Here is a 22,817-nt window from a genome sequence, read left to right as displayed (position 1 = left end):
ACCCTTACTCTGTTACAGTGTAATGCCTTCTCCCCTTACCTATTAAAATAACCCTCCTGTAACATATGAGCATCAACCTAGTTCTACATCAGTGTGCTGCCTCCCTATAACAGCCTTTCCTTCTTTCTGTATCAACCACTCAGCTCTTGTAAGTAGTGTCTCCTCCTTTGCGTACAGCCTCTAATAAGTGTTAGTTGGCAATCTGCGTTCTACTGCTTTTCCGCTCCTAGGCTCTAGCTCCCACTGCAATCGATTGGCGTGGCATAAGCCACAAGGAAGCACATATACAGGACCTGCTTATTGTATACATATTATGTGCCCATCATCCCTTTTTATATTATCGTCCACATATACAGCCAATTAAATGCAACTTGTATATTTGCTGTACTGTTTATATTCTATCATGGGAACATTTCTTCCATTAGGATCCAGACCCCTTCGCCCCTTCACACAATTTTATTACTTAAAAGATGAAAAGAAAGCCTGGTCGCATGCCGGCAATGCTGCATCTCTAAGGCACAGCTCTGCCAATGATAGCCTGGTGGCCAGTTAAAGGGGTACTCCGGCGCTAAGACATCTTATAAGATGCCTGATCGCTGGGGACTCCCGTGATCTTGCACGCAGCACCCCGTTATAATCAGTCCCCGGAGCATGTTTGCTCCGGTTCTGATTACTGGTGATCACGGGGGCCGGAGCATTGTGACATCACGGCCCTGCCCTCGTGTGACGTCACGCTCCACCCCCTCAATGCAAGCCTATGGGAGCAAGCGTGACAGCTGCGGAAAACATTTTTTTTTTTAAACCACTGGTGCCAGAAAGTTAAACAAATGACTTAATGACTTAACCAATGAGTAAATGACTTCTATTAAAAAATATTTACCCTTGCAGTACTTTTTAGCAGCTTTATGCTTCGACCACATCAAATGGAAATTTCTCTTTACTGATTCTCTTGGACCTGTCTGCGGCTTTTGACACAGTGGATCACCAACTCCTCCTCAGTAGTCTCCGCTCCATCGGTCTCAAGGACTCTGCTCTCGCCTGGTTTTCCTCCTATCTCTCTGGCCGCTCCTTTAGTGTCTCGTTTTCTGGCTCTACTTCTTTTCCTCTTCCCCTTGCTGTCGGGGTTCCCCAGGGATCGGTCCCTGGTCCTCTACTCTTTTCACTCTACACATCCCCCATTGGAAAAACAATCAGAAGATTTGGTTTCCAGTACCACCTCTATGTTGATGACACCCAACTCTATACCTCTTCCTCCAACATCACCCCTGCACTCCTACAGAATACCAGTGATTGTCTCTCTGCTGTCTCAAACATCATGTCCTCTTTATATCTGAAACTAAATCTTTCTAAAACAGAGCTTCTTGTTTTTTCTCCATCAACTGATACTGTACCTTACCCTGACATTTCCATCTCGGTATGTGGTACTACCCATAACTCCCGGGCAGCAGGCTCGCTGTCTTGGAGTTATACTTGACGCTGATCTGTCTTTCACTCCCCATATTCAGTCCCTTTCATGTTCTTGTCACCTGCATCTCAAAAGCATTTCCAGAATCCGCCCATTTCTCACTACTCAAACTGCTAAAACTCTCATTATTGCTTTGATTCACTCCCGCCTCGACTACTGTAACTCTTTACTAATAGGCCTTCATTTCTCCAAACTCTCTCCTCTCCAGTCCATCCTTAATGCCGCAGCCAGACTCATCTTCCTCTCCAGCCGCTACACCGATGCCTCCTCCCTGTGCCAGTCACTACACTGGTTACCAATTCAGTCCAGAATACAGTACAAAATCCTCAGTCTCACACACAAAGCTCTCCACAATGCTGCACCTCCCTACATCTCCTCTCTCATCTCTGTCTACCATCCTACACGTTCTCTACGATCTGCTCATGATCTCACACTAACATCTTCTATAATCCGAACTTCTCACTCCCGTCTCCAAGACTTCACTCGTGCTGCACCAGTTCTCTGGAATGCTATCCCTCAATCCCTCACACTCAACAACAACATCCATAGTTTCAAACGTGGCCTGAAAACACATCTCTTCAAACAGTCTCTAATTGGCCTCAACATATCCTCAACATATCCCCACACCTCTTGTTTGAATAGTTATTGTGTAATATTATGTCTGATACTTGTCTTTGTTTGTACCCCATAATTGTAAGCGCTACGAAATCTTTAGGCGCTATATAAATAAATAAAATAAAATACAGAGGAAATTCTTTTCTTTTTGAATTTCTTTTTTTGTCTTGTCCACAGTGCTCACTGCTGACACCTGATGACCATATCAGGAACTTTCCAGAGCAGGAGAAAATCCCCATTGCAAACCTCACCTGCTCTGGACAAGTCCTGACACTGACAGAGGTGTCAGCAGAGAGCACTGTGGACAAGACAAAAATAAAATAATTTCCTCGGTAGCATAAAGCTGCTAAAAATTACTGAAAGGGTAAAGTTTTTTTTAATATAAGTCATTTACAAATATGTTTAACTTTCTGGCACCAGTTGATTTAAAAATGTTTTCCGTCGGAGTACCCCTTTAAGGCAGTGCTGGAAAATAATAGTGGCCAATCAAAATATTGACACTTTGGGCCCAATTTGGACATTTCTACTTAGAGGTGTACTCATTTCTTCAGTGTTGTCACATGAAAAGTTATAATAAAATATTTTCAAAAATGTGAGAGATATACTCATGTAAAAAGTAAAAATATTGCAGAATCTACTTTTACTGAACTTTGTAAAACATTAAAATAAGTACAACATTAGTCAATTATGTTGTTAAACTAGAGATAGTTGAATCCAGGTAAAGGACTGTTTAGCTTATAGTCACTTAAAGGGGTACTCCGGTGAAAACCTTTTTTTCTTTTAAATCAACTGACTCCGGAAAGTTAAACAGATTTTTACATTACTTCTATTAAAAAATCTTAATCCTTCCTGTACTTATTAGCTGCTGAATACTACAGAGGAAATTATTTTCTTTTTTGAATGCTCTCTGATGACATCACGAGCACAGTGCTCTGCGACGTTATTATAATAATAATAAGTCTTTATTTATTTATTGTTGTCCTTAGTGGGATTTGAACCCAAGTCCCCAGCAATGCAAGGCAGCAGTGCTAACCACTGAGCCACCATGCTGCCCTTAGCATACATCTGCTATGCACGGTTGCTAAAATGGACAGAGATGTCAGCAGAGAGCACTGTGCTCGTGATGTCATCAGTGTTCCAAAAAGAAAGGAATTTCCTCTGTAGCATTCAGCAGCTAATGTGTACTGGAAGGATTAAGATTTTTTAATAGAAGTAATTTACAATATATGTTAAAATTTCTGGCACCAGTTGATTTAAAAGAAAAAAAGCTTTTCACCGGAGTACCCCTTTAACCCCTTAAGGACGCAGGACATAAATGTACGTCCTGGTGCGGTGGTACTTAACGCACTAGGACGTACATGTACGTCCTAAGCATAACCGCGGGCATCGGAGCGATGCCCGTGTCTTGAGCGGCTGATCCCGGCTGCTGATCGCAGCCAGGGACCTGCCGGCAATGGCAGACGCCCGCGATCTCGCGGGCGTCCGCCATTAACCCCTCAGGTGCCGGGATCAATACAGATCCCGGCATCTGCGGCAGTGCGCGATTTGAATGAATGATCGGATTGCCCGCAGCGCTGCTGCGGGGATCCGATCATTCAGAACGCCGCACGGAGGTCCCCTCACCTACCTCCTTGCGGCTCCCGGCGTCTCCTGTTCTGGTCTGAGATCGAGCAGACCAGAGCAGAAGATCGCCGATAACACTGATCTGTTCTATGTCCTATACATAGAACAGATCAGTATTAGCAATCATGGTATTGCTATGAATAGTCCCCTATGGGGACTATTCAAGTGTAAAAAAAAATTTAAAAAAATGTAAAAGTAAAAAAAAAGTGAAAAATCCCCTCCCCCAATAAAAAAAAAGTAAAACGTCCGTTTTTTCCTATTTTACCCCCAAAAAGCGTAAAAAATACATTTTATAGACATATTTGGTATCACCGCGTGCGTAAATGTCCGAAGTATTAAAATAAAATGTTAATGATCCCGTACGGTGAACGGCGTGAACGAAAAAAAAAAAAGTCCAAAATTGCTACTTTTTTAATACATTTTATAAAAAAAAAATTATAAAAATGTATTAAAAGTTTTTTATATGCAAATGTGGTATAAAAAAAGTACAGATCATGGCACAAAAAATTAGCCTCAATACCGCCGCTTATACGGAAAAATAAAAAAGTTAGAGGTCATCAAAATAAAGGGATTATAAACGTACTAGTTTGGTTAAAAAGTTTGTGATTTTTTTTAAGCACAACAAGAATAGAAAAGTATGTAATAATGGGTATCATTTTAATCGTATTGACCCTCAGAATAAAGAACGCACGTCATTTTTACCATTAATTGTACGGCGTGAAAACGAAACCTTCCAAAATTAGCAAAATTGCGTTTTTCTTTTTAATTTCCCCACAAAAATAGTGTTTTTTGGTTGCGTCATACATTTTATGATATAATGAGTTATGTCATTACAAAGGACAACTGGTCGCGCAAATAACAAGCCCTCATACTAGTCTGTGGATGAAAATATAAAAGAGTTATGATTTTTAGAAGGCGAGGAGGAAAAAATGAAAACGTAAAAATGTAATTGTCCTTAAGAGTCCTTAAGGCCAAAATGGGCTGAATCCTTAAGGGGTTAAGAAAACTGCCTTGGTAGCTGTGCCACACCAACTATTAGGCCCTAGTCACCATTTGAGAAGCATTGCTGTGGAGTGATGAATCACGATTCTCTATCTGACAGCCTGATGGATGAGGCTGGGTTAGGGGAATGTCAAAAGAATGGTACCTGCCTGACTGCATTGTGCCAGCTGTAAAGATTGGTGGGGAGGAATAATGGTGTGGGGTTGTTTTTCAGGGTTTGGCCTAAGTCCCTTCATTCTAGGAAAGGGAAATCTTAATACTTAAGCATACCAAGAACTTGACTGGCTCACATCGAGCCCTGACCTTACTCCATTAAATATTTTTGGGAAGAACTAAAATGGAGATTGTGAGCCAGTTTCTCTCAACCTATATCAGTGTCTGACTTCACAAATGCTGTTCTGGATGAATTGGCAAAACATCTTCTGGGAAAGGCTTCCCAGAAGAGTAGAAGAATTTCAAAGAAGGGAGCACCTCCACATGAATGCCTCTGAGTTTAGAATGGGATGTCCTAAGAACTCCTGTAGGTTTAATGTGTAGGTGCCCCAATGCTTTGTAAATATAGTGTATCAGTAATATTGTCTGTATGTACAGGTTTGCTTCACTAAATCTTCCCACAGATCGTTACCTGCAGTAGTATCAAAATTGAAGGGGGGGGGGGGGGATTTATTAATGGTGTTGCACAATCTTTTCTTCTGTTTTGAGCAAAAAATTTTAAGTTTTAGTTTTTTTATACTGCTCTTGCCACTTTTAAAAAAGTGGGCCGAGCATAGTATGATGAGGCAGGGCTTTTTGCTGCTACCACATTTTCTAAAACACACTCCTAAAAACTTATATAAATTGTTGCTTACAAGTATGTTAGTTTCTAGGTGGCATAGATTTCAGCATGTGGTGCAGCCACAGATTTGCCAATTTTTTGAGATGTGCACCTATTAATAAATGTGTTGCATTTTACTATGAAATAGTTTAGCTGAAGGCCGACAGGAAAAATACAGGTCTTAAGTGAATTCCTCACTACTCTAAGAAGTAATAACCATGGGCATTCACAGGATGTGTCTTTTAAGGGGTACTCCGCTGCTCTTCGTTTGGAACAAACTATTCAGAATGCTGTAGCTGGCACCCGGAGCTCGTGATGTCATAGCCCCTCCCCCTCATGACATCACCCCCGCCCCCTCAATGCAAGTCTATTGGAGGGGGCGTGACATATTTTCTGAACTAACTCAGATTATATTCCCTAACTACTCCTAACACCCCCTCCTGCCCTTAAAAATGTTTTCTGGGCTTTAAAAAGCTCTGTATCATACCTTTACCCTTGCTTACATTGTGTGAGCTCCCGGCAGGAGAAAGTGGGCGTTCCCCAGCAGAAGAGTTGTCACTGAAGCCTGTGAGAGCTGTCCCTCGCCATGTCTCGCATGCACTTCCTTAGTTTGGTCTCCTGCTAGGTCAGGAGGAGACCAAACTAACTGTTTGACTTGCGTCAGGGAACAAAACAGAGCCACCTAGTGACCATTTTTTCAATCAAATTAAAAACATATAGGGCTGGGGTACTCAACTATTTTAAGTGAGGGTCCACTTATTCAGGTCTGCCACTGGTAAAGGTCCGAGCAAAGCGCTGAGGCCTGGTTCAAACCTAGTGGCCACAGTGACATGAAGGAAATAGGTAAAATGACTGGAGTCTGGAGGATGTAAATCTACAGTTACCCATATTTTCTGAATACTGCCAGACTGCCGCATACTGTACTCCTGAATATAATACTGCCGCATACTGTACTCCTGAATATAATACTGCCACATACTGTACTCCTGAGTATAATACTGCCGAATTGTGTACCCCCTGAATAAAATACTGCCGCATTGTGGACCCCCTGAATAAAATACTGCCGCTTTGTGTACCCCCTGAATAAAATACTGCTGCATTGTGGACCCCCTGAATAAAATACTGCTGCATTGTGGACCTCCTGAATAAAATACTGCCGCATTGTGGACCCCCTGAATAAAATACTGCTGAATTGTGGACCCCCTGAATAAAATACTGCAGCTATGTGGACCCCCTGAATAAAATACTGCTGCATTGTGGACCCATTGAATGTAATACTGCCGCATTGTGTACCCCTGGATATAATACTGCCACATGCTGTACCCCTGAATATAACTGCCACATGTTGTGCCCCTGAATATAATACTGCCGCATACTGTACTCCTGAATATCATACTGCCGCATACTGTACTCCTGAATATAATACTGCCGCATTGTGTACCCCCTGAATATAATACTGCCGCATTGTGTACCCCCTGAATAAAATACTGCCTAATTGTGTACCCCTGAATAAAATACTGCCGCATTGTGGACCCCTGAATAAAATACTGCCGCATTGTGGACCCCTTGAATAAAATACTGCCACATTGTGGACCCCCTGAATAAAATACTGCCGCATTGTGTACCCCCTGAATAAAATACTGCCACATTGTGGACCCCCTGAATAAAATACTGCCGCATTGTGGACCCTCTGAATAAAATACTGCTGCATTGTGGACCCCCTGAATAAAATACTGCCGCATTGTGGACCCCCTGAATAAAATACTGCTGCATTGTGGACCCCCTGGAATGTAATACTGCCACATTGTGGACCCCCTGAATGTAATACTGCCGCATTGTGTACCCCTGGATATAATACTGCCACATGCTGTACCCCTGAATATAACTGCCACATGTTGTGCCCCTGAATATAATACTGCCGCATACTGTACTCCTGAATATAATACTGCCGCATACTGTACTCCTGAATATAATACTGCCGCATTGTGGACCCCCTGAATATAATACTGCCGCATTGTGTACCCCCTGAATAAAATACTGCCCAATTGTGGACCCCTGAATAAAATACTGCTGCATTGTGGACCCCTGAATAAAATACTGCCGCATTGTGGACCCCTTGAATAAAATACTGCCACATTGTGTACCCCCCTGAATAAAATACTGCCACATTGTGGACCCCCTGAATAAAATACTGCCGCATTGTGGACCCTCTGAATAAAATACTGGTGCATTGTGGACCCCCTGAATAAAATGCCGCATTGTGGACCCCCTGAATAAAATACTGCTGCATTGTGGACCCCCTGGAATGTAATACTGCCACATTGTGGACCCCCTGAATGTAATACTGCCGCATTGTGTACCCCTGGATATAATACTGCCACATGCTGTACCCCTGAATATAACTGCCACATGTTGTGCCCCTGAATACAATACTGCCACATACTGTACTCCTGAATATAATACTGCCGCATTGTGGACCCCCTGAATAAAATACTGCCGCATTGTGGACCCCCTGAATAAAATACTGCTGCATTGTGAACCCCCTGAATAAAATACTGCCGCATTGTGGACCCCCTGAATGTAATACTGCCGCATTGTGTACCCCTGGATATAATTCTGCCACATGCTGTACCCCTGAATATAACTGCCACATTTTGTGCCCCTGAATATAATACTGCCGCATACTGTACTCCTGAATATAATACTGCCGCATACTGTACTCTTGAATATAATACTGCCGCATTGTGTACCCCCTGAATATAATACTGCCGCATTGTGTACCCCCTGAATAAAATACTGCAGCATTGTGTACCCCCTGAATAAAATACTGCTGCATTGTGGACCCCTGAATAAAATACTGCCGCATTGTGGACCCCCTGAGTAAATTACTGCTGCATTGTGGACCCCCTGAATAAAATACTGCCGCATTGTGGACCCCCTGAATAAAATACTGCCGCATTGTGGACCCCCTGAATAAAATACTGCTGCATTGTGGACCCCCTGAATAAAATACTGCTGCATTGTGGAACCCTTGAATGTAATACTGCCGCATTGTGTACCCCTGGATATAATACTGCCACATGCTGTACCCCTGAATATAACTGCCACATGTTGTGCCCCTGAATATATTACTGTCATATACTATACCCATGAATATATTACTGCTACATACTTTACCCCTGGTATATTACTGCTGCATGCTCTTCCCCTGAATATAGTACTGCCACACATTTTGCCCCCACAAAAAATTATGCCACTGTGCCCCCAGAATACATAATGTCACTGTGCTACCACAAACTGTGCAACGGTGACTCTTCAGCTTCTGCAAACTACAACTCCCATCATGCACAGACAGACGGTCATGATCGGAGTTGTAGTTCTGTAACAACTGGAGAGTCACAGGTGGGGGAATGACTGTTCACCTGGGAAATTAGGAGTAGTGTGGAGGATGGGGGCTGTAGGAGTGTGTAGGATGGAGGGCTGTAGGAGTGTGGAGGATGGGGGGCTGTAGGAGCGTGGAGGATGGGGGCTGTAGGAGTGTGGAGGATGGGGCTGTAGGAGTGTGGAGGATGGGGGCTGTAGGAGTGTGGAGGATGGGCGGCTGTAGGAGTGTGGAGGATGGGGGCTATAGGAATGTGGAGGATGGGGGCTGTAGGAGTGTGTAGGATGGGGGGCTGTAGGAGTGTGTAGGATGGGGGGCTGTAGGAGTGTGGAGGATGGGGGGCTGTAGGAGTGTGGAGGATGGCGGCTATAGGAATGTGGAGGATGGGGGGCTGTAGGAGTGTGGAGGATGGGGGCTGTAGAAGTGTGGAGGATGAGTGCTGTAGGAGTGTGGAGGATGGGGGCTGTAGGAGTGTGGAGGATGGGGGCTGTAGGAGTGTGATGGATGGGGGGCTGTAGGAGTGTGGAGGATGGGGGCTGTAGTAGTGTGGAGGATCGGGGGGCTGTAGTAGTGTGGAGGATCGGGGGCTGTAGGAGTGTGGAGGATGGGGGCTGTAGCAGTGTGGAGGATGGGGCTGTAGGAGTGTGGAGGATGGGGGCTGTAGCAGTGTGGAGGATGGGGCTGTAGGAGTGTGGAGGACAGGGGACTGTAGCAGTGTGGAGGATGGGGGGCTGTAGCAGTGTGGAGGATGTGGGGTGCTGTAGCAGTGTGGAGGATGCGGCCCCCCCATCCTCCACACTGCTACAGCCCCCCATCCTCCACACTCCCGCAGCCCCCATCCTCCACACTCCTGCAGACCCCCATCCTCCAGACTCCTGCAGACCCCCATCCTCCACACTGCTACAGCCCCCCATCCTCCACACTCCTACAGTGCCCCCCACCCCTCTGCCATCCTAAACTACACATTTCATCCCAAGCGGAAACCAGCCCTTCCCCACCTTCATAGCATCTGCAACTTGTAGGAGCTGCAGCTCTCGGCAGCGGCAGGATCTCCTTTTGCTCCTTAGCAGCCGGGGCAGGGACACGGGCCGTGACGTCGGGCGTGCATACGCGCGGATGTTTTAAAGCGACAGTGTCCCTGCCCCGCCTCAATTAACTTGCTGGGGGACCAGCCAGTCGGGGGGGGGGGGGGGGAGGGGCATTACTCAAATGGGGGGAGTTGTTGAGAGCGGCCTGAGACGCATTTGTTTTGTTGAAAAAATTGTGTCTGGGCAGATGGACGGCCCCCTGAGAAGCCTACACAAGTGAAGGAGGAGGAAGTCGGCGGTTGGTCCGCATTGCTAGCGGTCGCAGTCCGGATCTGGACCGCGGTCCGCCAGTTGAGTACCCCTGATATAGGGGTTGAGGATTTTAACAGCAAGTAAATAGCAAAGTGTTATAATTACAAGGAACAATATATTAAAAGTTAAGTTTGGTGACAGGTACTCTTTAAGGTGCATTGACCTTTTAAGGCCAGGTTGACACTGAATTTATTTCTTAATCACAGGTATCAGTCGACATCCTAGTGAGAATCGGATGCTGATGTACAGTATGTCATGACTCTTCCTCAACTTTGTGCCCATCAGCTTTTTAAGGGGAACTCCACTATTCATTGTTTTTATCTCTTTTCAGGTCTGCCAGGCACATTAGCAGATCTAGAGAAAAGGCGACAAGTATTTGGAAAAAACTTTATACCTCCAAAGAAGCCAAAAACTTTCTTACAGCTTGTATGGGAAGCTCTGCAGGACGTTACACTGATCATCTTGGAAATTGCAGCCATTATATCTTTAGGGCTGTCATTCTACCATCCGCCTGGAGGAGATAATGAAGGTGGGTAAAGGCCACAGTTGGGGTGTTTATGCTGTATTATACAACTTATGGATGCAACTCCACTCCAACACTGAGGAATCACATAACAATAATGGGGGAATTGTCTTTATTACATCAATGATTTTATATAAGGGAAGCAACTGTATTACATGTCTGTATGATATTACACATGGAGTGTCTGTATTATACGTGTGACAATAAACAGTGTGGGGGGGGGGGGGAGGCATCATTGTTAAAGTGTACCTGTCATGAGCAAAAACATTTTATATAATGTAGATAATAACATCATATGTATATTTGTAATATACATTGGTAAAAAAAAATGTGTATATTTTTGGGTAAAAAAATGCTGTCTTGTCTCTGCAGCTATTGGCTGTGTGTCTGTAGCTATTGCCTGTGTGTAGAGACAAAATACAGGAAGTATGAGCAGACAAGCATGGCTCTGTGCACTGAGGATGAGCAGGGCTCTGTTTAGTGAGTGTCTTTGACACACCCCACCCTCACACAGCAGGATGATTGACAAGCAAGGAGCCTGCACAAAACCCTGCTTGTCCCGCCCTCACTTATATTTTGTCTCTGCACATGCGATACACATGCAATAGCTGCAGGGACAGCAATTTTTCACATTAGATAAAAAGTTTTTGCAAACGACTGTGTCATGACAGGGGGGCAGCAAGGAGTTAGTAACAGACGAAACAGTACATGTTGGGAAACAAGTCAGGAACATAACGGGAATACTACAAAGCAACAAAGATATATCAAGACAGAATGTAGCATACTAACATACAGTTCAGAAACCGGGATCAAGATTAATGGTAGATAGGATAATATGAACAAGACTAGATATGGAGATAAGTATGTAGCAGACAAAACCAGGAGATACAGGGGATGAACAGGTTAACTAAATGTCAGAACACTAAACAGGTCAAGAAATCAAGAGCACTGTTCACACTGGACTCAGAACAAGAAACACACTGGACACCCCACTCCATAAATGGAGTGGACAGCAATAATAACTCCAAATGGACTCCTTGCTTGTGGCACACTCAACAGTGTGGAATGGATACCAGCCAAGGAGGAAACATAAATAAAAATACATGACTCACAGGCACAGACACCAACATACTGCTAGATAGACGGATTAACACAAAGCTCGAAACAGGATTCTATCCTTGGAGATCCAGCATCCAACAAGGTCAAACAGGACTGATACAAAGGCATAATGTGAACACAAACTAAGATTCACAAAACTCAGGCAAAACTGAATACAATCTGAACATGGGTCTAAACAAGGAACACTTAATATATACAATGCAAGAATACTAAAACCCGACAATGTACTTGTTGCAGTGTGCGCTCCGGTCCCCGCTCCTGGACCGGAGTGCTCACTGCCCCTGTCCCGGTCCACTAAGTCCCTGTGCGTCCTGGTCAGACACGCTGACCGGGAGCGCAGAGTGATCCCCGACGGGGATGCGGTTAGCGTGGCGGGAGGTTCCCGCTCACGCGCCGCATCCCGACACTGTCCCCTACCTTCTGTGGCTCCTCGTCTCCCCTCTGTGTCCCGGCGCGCGCGGCCCCGCTCTCTAGGGCGCGCCGGCTTCTTGAAATTTAAAGGGCCAGCACACCATTAATTGGTGCCTGGCCCAAAGTCTTCTATAAATGGTTCCTGCCCCTTCCTGCCCTTGCCGGATCTTTGTGCCTCGTGCCAAGAGAAAGCGTTCCCTGTTATTAAAGTGTTCCCTGCCTGTTGCCGACCCTTGCCCGTGACTACCGACCATGAACCCGTGAGGCGGGCTCTGGTGAAGACCAGTAGCTCCCTAGATTCCGTTCCCTGGGTACGGCCCACGCCATCACTCCTCTGGTCCAGTGGATCCACCTCCAGTCCCCTGTCCGGGCCGTTACAGTAAGATCCGGCCATGGATCCTGCTGAGGTACCTCTTCCTAGCCTTGCGGATCTCACTACCGTAGTGGCTCAGCAGACGCAGCAGATCGCCCAGCAAGGTCAACTGCTGGCCCAGTTGACCGCCATGGTGCAGCAGCTCCTGCCTGTCCAGCAACAGCCATCTCCTCCACCTATGCCGGCTGCTCCGCCTCAGCCAGCAGCCGTCTCCTCTTCCAGAATCCGTTTGTCCTTGCCTGACAAGTATGGCGGAGATCCTAAGCAGTGCCGGTCGGTTCCTGTCGCAGTGTTCACTCCACCTTGAATTAATGGCTGACCAGTTTCTGTCTGAACGTGCCAAGGTGGCCTTCATTCTCAGTCTGTTAACCGAGAAGGCCCTGGCCTGGGCTACACCTTTGTGGGACCGCTCTGATCCAGCCCCTTCCTCCGTTCAGAATTTTTGCCAAGAGTTCCGCAGTGTGTTCGAAGAACCTGCCCGGGTGTCCTCTGCAGAGACTGCTTTGCTGAACCTGACCCAAGGAGGTTCTACCGTGGGTGATTACGCCATCCAATTCCGCACTCTTGCCTCCGAGTTGAATTGGAATGATGATGCTCTATGTGCCATGTTTAAGAAGGGACTATGCAGTGAAATCAAGGACGTCCTGGCGGCACGTGAGATGCCATCTACTCTTAGTGAGCTTATACTGCTGGCATTTCCTGGAGAGAAAAGAGGAACAGCAGCAAGAAAAGGAGAAAGCTCGTCCAAGAAGCTATCCTCAGCTGGCTCTGGTTTTCCAGCATCCACCGCAACCCTTCTCTGGGCCTCCCGCCGTGGAGGCCATGCAGGTGGATCGGTCTCGCTTGACCCCTCAAGAACGGAGTCCTCTCCGATCTCCGCGTTCGGGAAACGCACGCATCTAGTGAACGTGGGAGAGGCGTTGCTAGGTGTGGATTCTTCCCCTCCACATCTTACACTATCAGTACAGCTCACCGTGCCTGCCAAGTATACCTTCACTGCTACCGCCTTCTTGGATTCAGGATCTGCGGGCAATTTCATCCACGCCTTTCTGGTTGACAAGTATCAGATTCCTATTCACCGTCTGCCCAAGCTTTACTTCATCTCTACTGTTAATGGTGAGAGACTTTCCACTACAGTGCAGTACCGCACTTCACCTTTGCAGATGGACATTGGCATCCTGCATACCGAGAGAGTGGAATTCCTGGTCCTTCCTTTTTGCTCTTCTGAACTCCTCCTGGGGCTGCCCTGGCTACAACGCCACTGTCCCGTCCTGGATTGGTCCTCCGGAAAGATCCAGAGTTGGGGTCCCTCTTGCTCTGGCCGCTGTCTCCGGTCAGCTCCTGTTAAGCATGTCCCCGTAGCTCCTCCGCCACCTGGCCTTCCTGAGCCCTACCACAGCTATGCGGATGTCTTTTGCAAGAAACAAGCCGAGGTTCTTCCACCCCATAGACCCTATGATTGCCCAATCGACTTGTTGCCGGGTACTACACCTCCTCGGGGTAGAATCTACCCACTCTCTCAACCAGAGACTCTCGCCATGTCGGACTACATTCAGGAAAACTTCCTCCTCTCCCGCAGGAGCCGTTTTTTTTTCTTTGTGGCTAAAAAGGACGGTTCCCTCCGTCCGTGCATCCATTACAGAGGCCTAAACAAGATCACCATTAAGAATCAGTATCCTCTTCCACTCATCTCTGAGCTCTTCGATCGACTTCGAGGTGCCAAGATTTTCACCAAATTGGATCTGAGAGGAGCCTACAACTTGATCCGAATTAGAGAGGGTGATGAGTGGAAGACCGCCTTCAACACGCGGGATGGCCATTTCGAATATCTGGTGATGCCCTTCGGTCTCTGCAATGCACCTGCCGTATTTCAAGAATTTGTCAATTACATTTTTAGAGATTTGCTTTACACCTGCGTGGTTGTATACCTTGACGACATACTCATTTTCTCCCCAAACCTTGATCTACACCGGGTACATGTACGCCAAATTCTGTCCCGTCTCAGAAAAAATCGCTTCTACGCCAAGATCGAGAAGTGCCTCTTCGAACAGTCCAGTCTGCCCTTCCTAGGGTACATTATCTCCACCCAGGGCTTACGGATGGACCCGGCTAAACTCTCTGCGGTCCTGGACTGGCCACGCCCCTCTGGACTTCATGCTATTCAAAGATTTCTGGGTTTCGCTAATTATTACAGGCAATTCATTCCGCACTACTCTACCCTGGTGTCTCCTATTGTGGCCTTGACCAAGAAAGGGGCTAGTCCTAAATCCTGGCCTTCTCAGGCTGAAGAGGCCTTCCAATCGCTAAAGATCGCCTTCACCTCCGCATCTGTGCTTTCCAGACCTGACCCCGCTAAGCCCCTTTCCTTGGAAGTGGATGCCTCTTCCATAGGAGCTGGAGCTGTTCTCACCCACAAATCATCTAAGGGCAAGACCTTAACTTGTGGTTATTTCTCTAAGACCTTCACCCCAGCCGAGAGGAACTATTCCATTGGAGACAGGGAGTTGCTGGCCATTAAATTGGCACTCGAAGAGTGGAGGCATCTTCTCGAGGGCTCCATCCTTCCTTTTTGCATTTACACAGACCACAAAAATCTTGCCTATCTCCAGTCCGCACAGAGGCTCAACCCACGACAAGCTCGTTGGTCCCTGTTCTTTGCTCGCTTCAACTTTGAGATCCACTTCCGTCTAGCTAGCAAGAACATTAGGGCAGATGCCCTCTCCCGCTCTGCTGATGTAGTGGGTGAAGAGGTTACTCCACAACATATAATTCCACCTGAGCGCCTTATTGCCGTGGCACCTGTGGATCTTCGTCTTCTCCCTCCGGGTAAATCCTTTGTACCTCCTAGCCAACAAATGGAAGTCCTTAAGTGGGGGCACTCTTCCTTGCTGGCAGGTCATTCAGGTGTCCAAAAGACCCTTCAACTAATCTCCCGAAGATATTGGTGGCCCACTATGGCTAAGGATGTGTTTGAGTTTGTTCAAGCCTGTACAATCTGCGCACGGGACAAGTCGCCTTGTCAAAAGCCGGCTGGGCTGCTCCAACCTCTTCCTGTTCCTGAGACCCCATGGTCTCACATTGCCATGGACTTTGTGACTGACCTTCCTCCTTCCCAGGGTATGACGGTCATTTGGGTCGTTGTTGACCGTTTCTCTAAAATGGCACACTTCGTACCCCTACCAGGATTACCTTCTGCGCCTCTGCTGGCGAAACATTTTTTCCTGCACATTTTTCGCCTTCGCGGTCTTCCTCTGCATATTGTCTCTGATCATGGGATGCAATTTGTTTCTAAATTCTTGAGAGCTCTGTGTGGACGGTTCAAAGTGAAATTAGATTTCTCGTCCTCTCATCACCCCCAAACTAACGGCCAAGTAGAACGCGTAAACCAAGTCTTGCGGGAATATCTACGCCATTTTGTATCTTCACGTCATGATGATTGGGCTGACCTTCTTCCTTGGGCGGAATTCTCCTATAACTACAGGAATTCCTCCGCCTCCAAGAAATCACCGTTTTTCGTGGTCTACGGTCGCCATCCTCTGCCCCCTCTGCCGTTGTCTTCCTCTTCTTCTGTTCCTGCAGTCGATGAGCTCATTCAGGATTTTTCCTCCATTTGGCGAGAGACTCGCACCGCTCTTCTTAAAGCTTCGGCCCGCATGAAATCCCAAGCTGACAAGAAACGCAGGGCCCCTCCAGTGTTTTCTCCAGGTAACAGAGTATGGCTCTCGGCCAAATATATCAGTTTTAGGGTCCCAAGTTACAAACTAGGACCCCGTTACTTGGGTCCCTACAAGATTAAAAGAAAAATTAACGCTGTGGCGTACCAGCTTCATCTTCCCTCCACTCTTAGGTTCCCTAACTCATTCCATGTCTCCCTCCTCAAGCCAGCTATCTTTAACCGGTTCTCCCCCAACGTCACCACTCCTAGTCCAGTGGCCGGCACGTCAGACATTTTCTCTGTAAAAGAAATCCTGGCTTCCAAGTTGATTCGGGGGAGAAGATTTTTTTTGGTCGACTTGGAAGGCTGCGGTCCTGAGGAGAGGTCTTGGGAACCGGAGTAGAACATCTTGGACCGCAACCTTATCCTCAGGTTTCTGGGCACCAAGAAGAGGGGGAGACCTAAGGGGGGGGGGGGTACTGTTACAGTGTGCGCTCCGTTCCTCGCTCCTGGACCGGAGCGCTCACTGCCTCTGTCCCGGTCCACTAAGTCCTCGCGCGTCCCGGTCAGACACACTGACCGGGAGCGCAGAGTGATCCCCGACGGGGATGCAGTTAGCGTGGCGGGAGGTTCCCGCTCACGCGCCGCATCCCGACACTGTCCCCTACCTTCTGTGGCTCCTTGTCTCCCTTCTGTGTCCCGGCGTGCGCGGCCCCCCTCTCTAGGGCGCGCGCGCGCCGGCTTCATGAAATTTAAAGGGCCAGCGCACCATTAATTGGTGCCTGGCCCAAAGTCTTCTATAAATGGTTCCTGCCCCTTCCTGCCCTTGCCGGATCTTTGTGCCTCGTGCCAAGAGAAAGCATTCCCTGTTATTAAAGTGTTCCCTGCCTGTTGCCGACCCTTGCCCGTGACCACCGACCCTGAACCCGTGTTGCCTGCCTAGACCTGTTGCTAGTGAGTACCGCTTCAGATCCTGTGCCGCCTGCCCTGACCTTTGCTACGTCTGACTACGCTTCTGCCTGTTCCTCCTGTACCGCGCTATCTGAGCAACCAGAGGGGTGGAGCGACCTGGGGGCTACCTGCCGCAGCAAGACCATCCCGCTTTGCGGCGGGCTCTGATGAAGACCAGTAGCTCCTTAGATTCCGTTCCCTGGGTGCGGCCCACGCCATCACTCTTCTGGTCCAGTGGATCCACCTCCAGTCCCCTGTCCGGACTGTTTAGTTACAGTACTAAACAAAGCAGGATAAAATCCAGATAACAATAACATAGACAGGACAGATAACGATGGTCAAACACAGGAAATGTTCTCAGACAGACAAAAGTGCAGGAAACATGGTCAGAGTAACAGGTGAAATTACCACCACCCTTTCCCCATAAAAAAAAAAAAATATGAAAACAAAAATAAACATAAACCTATGTGGTACCGTCGTATGCATAAATGTCTGAACTATAAAAATATAACGTTAATTAAACCGTATGGTCAATGGCGTACACGTAAAAAAAATCCAAAGTCCAAAACTGCAAATTTTTGGTCACTTTGTATACCCTAAAAAAATTTATAAAAAGTCCCATCAAAACAAAAAACAGATGAAAAACTTCAAATGAGCCCACATACATCCCTGTATACGGAAAAATAAAAAAGGGGTCAGAAAATGACGATTTTAACCCCTTCCCGCTACATCACACGCTGACCCCGCGTCATATCGCGTCGGTCCCAGCGGCCATCCACGGCTAATATCGGCTATTGCCAGGCAGTGATCAGTGTAGAAGATCAGTGTGTGCGGTGTTATAGCCCCCTATGGGAGCTATAACACTGCAAAAAACAAGTGAAAATAGTGTTAAAGATCATTTAACCCCCTTCCATAATAAAGGTCAGAATCACCCCACTTTTCCCAATAAAAAAAAAAAAACTGTGTAAATAAAAATAAACATATGTGGTATCGCCGCGTGCGTAAATGTCCGAACTATAAAAATATATAGTTAATTAATCCGCACGGTCTATGGCGTACACGTAAAAAAAATCAAAAGTCAAAAATAGCGTATTTTTGTCACTTTTTATACCATAAAAAAGATAATAAAAAGAGATCAAATAGTCCAATCAAAACCAAAATGATACCTCAAACATCCCCATATGCGGAACAATAAAAAAGTTATAGGGGTCAGAAAGGACATTTTTAGACGTATACATTTTCCTGCAAGTAGTTATGATTTTTTCCAGAAGTACAACAAAATCAAACCTAAATAAGTAGGGTATCATTTTAATCGTATGGACCTACAGAATAAAGATAAGGTGTCATTTTTACCGAAAAATGCACTGTGTAGAAACAGAAACCCCAAAGGTTACAAAATTGCATTTTTTCTTTAATTTTTATCGCACAATGATTTTCTTTTCCGTTTTGCCGTGGATTTTTGGATAAAATGACTAATGTCACAGCAAAGTAGAATTGGTGGCGCAAAAAATAAGCCATAATATGGATTTTTAGGTACAAATTTGAAAGCGTTATGATTTTTAGAAGGTGATGAGGAAAAAATGAAAATGCAAAAACGGAAAATACCCTGCGTCATTAAGGGGTTAAACATACTCATTTTGGTGCATGTAGTTATAATTTTTTTTAAAGTAGTAAAATAAAATAAAATCTATATACATTAGGTATCCTTGTAACCGTATGGACCTAGAGAATAAAGATATCTTGTTATTTATACCGAAAAGTACACTGCGTAGAATTGGAAGCCCCCAAAATTACAAAATGGTGGGTTTTTTTCAATTTTGCCGCAGCTGGTGAGACTCTCAAAGATTGCTCAAATGAAGCACTTACCTTTCCCTTAGTTCTGCTTGGCTTTATTCAGAAAGTCTTATGGCCCAGATTTATCAAACTGTGTGAAAGAAAATAAAACTAACCAGAGCTAACGAGCTGTGAAAGCTGAGCTGTGATTGGTGGCTGAGGGAAAATCATTCCATTTTCTCTCTTACACTGTTTGATAAATCTGGGCCACTGTATCTGTACACCGTGCACTCTGCTTTCTGAATAAAGGTGAGCAGAAACTACGGGACACAACCCTCAGCAGAGCACATCTGTTCCTTTAGTCTAGTGATCGGTGGGAGTCTCAGCAGCTGAAATCACAGAAAGGATGGATTACTTACTGGTTACTGGTAAAAAATGTATTCCCACCATGATGTAGCCCAGCTACAATGCTATATGGGGGTGGTTGCACAGTTGCACAATACTTTGGGAACAGCTTCTCACACGCCTACGATTCCTAAGAGAGGTATTGCTTATTTTTTATAACTGCACATAGTAATCATACTATACGATTAGGCGATGCCCATACTATTCAACTGTTTAAAAGCTTAGGTACACTTTAAGACAGTATATATCATGACGTAGGGCTTCAAAAAATATCTGAGGGTAACTAAGTCTTCCTTGGCCATGCATAGGTGATCAGCTTCTCATTGTGTTTCTTAACAGCTTGTGCTGGAGCTGCTGCTGGGGCAGAAGATGAAGGTGAAGCAGAAGCAGGTTGGATTGAAGGAGCTGCCATTCTTCTTTCAGTCGTCTGTGTTGTGCTTGTCACTGCCTTCAATGACTGGAGCAAAGAGAAGCAGTTCCGGGGTCTCCAGAGTCGTATTGAACAGGAGCAGAAATTTACAGTGATTCGAGCTAGTCAGGTCATTCAGATCCCTGTGGCTGAACTTGTGGTTGGGGACATTGCACAAGTAAAATATGGTATGTGTCATGGCTGTTGCTAATTCATTTAGTTGACTGAAAGGATAACCATCCATCCGTATTTACTTGTTTCCTCTCTCCTTAGGGGACCTGCTGCCAGCAGACGGCCTCTTTATTCAGGGAAATGATCTGAAAATTGATGAAAGTTCTCTAACTGGAGAGTCAGACCAGGTCCGCAAAGCTGTGGATAAAGATCCGATGTTGCTATCAGGTAATATTTAGTAGAGAGATGACAGCACTCCACCATATAGAGGAATGAGGTGGATTGGGCTCATCCACCTACACATGGAGACCATGACTAATGTTACTATACAGATCAATCAAGGTACAGTTTACGCATGAAACAATGAGCTCCAGAGTTATAGAGGCTACAAGGTTAGGACCAAAGCAATAAATGTTCTCCCCACTTTCCTCCCCGACATTAATTCCAGAGTTATAGATGTCATCCCCTCTCTCCTCAACGAAAGGTAAGACCAGAGCCAAAAATGCCCTTTTCTTCACTTCTTATTGAACACTTTTTATTTGAGAAAACACTTGACATATCATACACACGTCAACATTTTCATTGGTGGGGATCTGGGTGTTAAGCACTGTTACTCCCTGCTGAGCCCAAGACAGTAGGGAGAAACATTGCTCAGCTGCACGCTTCTCTCTGCTGGTTCTAATAATTGATAGAAGTCTCGACATTTGATCCCCCATTTATGAAAACTTTTAACAGGTCAGAACAAGACACTTTGGATATGGCTCCGGCTTTTTCTGAAGAAGTTGCTGCTTTTTGTTCTAAGCCTGTACTATACTCCTGTTAGACTCAAACGCATGGGTGTTTCTCCCGCAGATACCTGTTTTAGATGTGCAGCGGACAGGGGGATCGTTTTTGCATGCTGTGTGGAGTTGCCCTTGTGTTGTCCCCTTCTGTAGAGCAGTGAGGCAATTTTTGGCAGACCACTTAGATTTTCACTTCGTTTTGTCCCCAGAGGTCTGTCTGTTGGGTCTGATTAATGGTTTGGAGTTGGGCTCTCATAGACTAATTTTATTGTGGTTTCTTCTGTTCTGTGCTCGTAAGGTCGTTTTTATGGCTTGGAAGGACACTGCTACCCCCATCTTTCACGCTGGATAAATATGATTAACAAACATTTTCCTTTGTATCAAAGGCTATATGTAAGTGCCCTAAGAAGTTAGATAAGATCTGATTGAAGCAGAAGAAAGATATAGAAAGAAATGGGAATTCAGAGAGAAGAATAGCAATTCAAGATGGTATAAAAATGGTATAAAACATGGAGAAAACTCGGAAAAAGGAACTTTAAAAAAATCGCTAGATAAGCAGAGTTTACAACCCAAAACCCCCCCCCCCCCAGAAATCTGTGAACCCAGACGTCAATGCTTATCTGCATTCCTCTTAGCCTTAGCAGAAACGGATTCCAAATACTTATGAACTTCAGCTCAGAAGTCTTGAATGTTTTGACATTCTGGATAGCACCCACTGAGCCTGGGTAGAGATAGGCAGAGTTTTTGCATATAGGCAATCCCGAAGGGTGACGACTCAGACATGGTTGTTCTGGTGAGCTTCACGTATGTACAAAGACCCAAGTACCTGGTTGATCCATTGCTGTAAGGATGATGTTATTATTATTATTTACAATGAATAATTAATGAACCTTGATTTATTATAACAGGTCCTCTAGGTGCAGTATATTAACTGTGTATAGAAAGGATATGTACAACAAAATAAAATAGCAAAATAGGGATAGGTTAAAAGTTGAATAAAACATAAAAATTGTATATATTATAATATATATTAAATGAAATATTGTAACCAGCAATCATGCAAAAACACAATTATTGCATGTATATGCTTATAAATGAAACATGTATAGTATTTATACAATATATGTTAGCACGGTGCATATAAAAGAGTGCGCTTATAGATATATCATTAGTCTTTAGAAAAAGATGAGAAGGAACTCCTTTATAGAACTGTGCTGCACAAATAATGTCTCTCCTGCTGATCTCCTCAGACAGTTTTCCCCCACCAGGGTGCCTCCAGATGTTGCAAATCTACAACTCCCAGTATGCCTGCACAGCCTTTGGCTGTCCAGGCATTCTGGGATTTGTAGTTTCGCAACATCTGGAGGCACTCTGGTAGGGAAACACTGTCCTAAGAAGTAAATGAGGAATGGGAGCGCTCACCAGCGCTGTAGGTATAAATAAATTGTACCCCTGTAGTAACTTGGCTCAGATGGCACTGAGCCGTTTGGACACAACACAAACGTAGCACGCTATAATAAGTTAAAGTAAAACAGTAGTGCTCAACAGTGCTGGAGATACAGGTAAGTTTAGACCCCTGGAATGGTCCAGACAGCGCCTGACCTGTTGACACTGTTTGTTGCAATAGTTAATAGGGAAGGGGTTGGTACAGAGTACCTCTTACCCGACCTGGGTCACGATGAGGATTAGGCAATGCGGGCGAGTCTGTCGCCTCCGTGCAGGTAGCAGTAGAAGTCCCAAGTAGATGTGTAGGAATTGTCCGGCATAAACGTTTACAGAGCGGGTGCTCTGATGCTGTAAGAATTAGTAGGCGATCAATAGCCTGGGCTTCCGGCCGTGCTGTAGTTATTCACTTGACCTTAGGTTGGTGTACATAAGTAACAGATGGATGGGTAGTGCTAAACGCGTTTCGGGGGTCCCCTTCAGTAGCCTGTTATAATGTGAGATTGTTATGATGTTATTACTATTATTATTTATTTTAACCACTCTGAGACTAGGTTTGTT

General features: G+C 45.5%; 1 protein-coding gene and 1 long non-coding RNA gene across 20 annotated transcripts in view; one reads left to right on the top strand and one right to left on the bottom strand.

Moving 5' to 3' along the window:
* Window positions 1–22,817, top strand: part of ATP2B2 (ATPase plasma membrane Ca2+ transporting 2) — a 281,828-nt gene that overhangs the window by 186,907 nt on the left and 72,104 nt on the right. For all 15 annotated transcript variants that reach the window (XR_008845052.1, XM_056525278.1, XM_056525274.1 and 12 more), the window contains exons 3-5: window positions 10,573–10,770; window positions 19,791–20,048; window positions 20,134–20,259. Coding sequence is in view for 14 of the 15 variants with exons in the window: in XM_056525278.1 (XP_056381253.1) it covers window positions 10,573–10,770; window positions 19,791–20,048; window positions 20,134–20,259 (582 nt within the window). In the remaining variant the exon portion in view is untranslated. The remainder of the gene's footprint in view (window positions 1–10,572; window positions 10,771–19,790; window positions 20,049–20,133; window positions 20,260–22,817) is intronic.
* The window catches only part of LOC130276229 (uncharacterized), a 220,822-nt gene that overhangs the window by 128,487 nt on the left and 69,518 nt on the right, over window positions 1–22,817 (bottom strand). The window lies entirely within an intron of this gene.

The sequence above is a fragment of the Hyla sarda genome, chromosome 6, assembly GCF_029499605.1.
Source record: "Hyla sarda isolate aHylSar1 chromosome 6, aHylSar1.hap1, whole genome shotgun sequence".
Classification (NCBI taxonomy): Eukaryota; Metazoa; Chordata; class Amphibia; order Anura; family Hylidae; genus Hyla; species Hyla sarda.
Note: the sequence above shows the minus strand (reverse complement) of the source record. Positions and strands in the feature narration are given on the sequence as shown.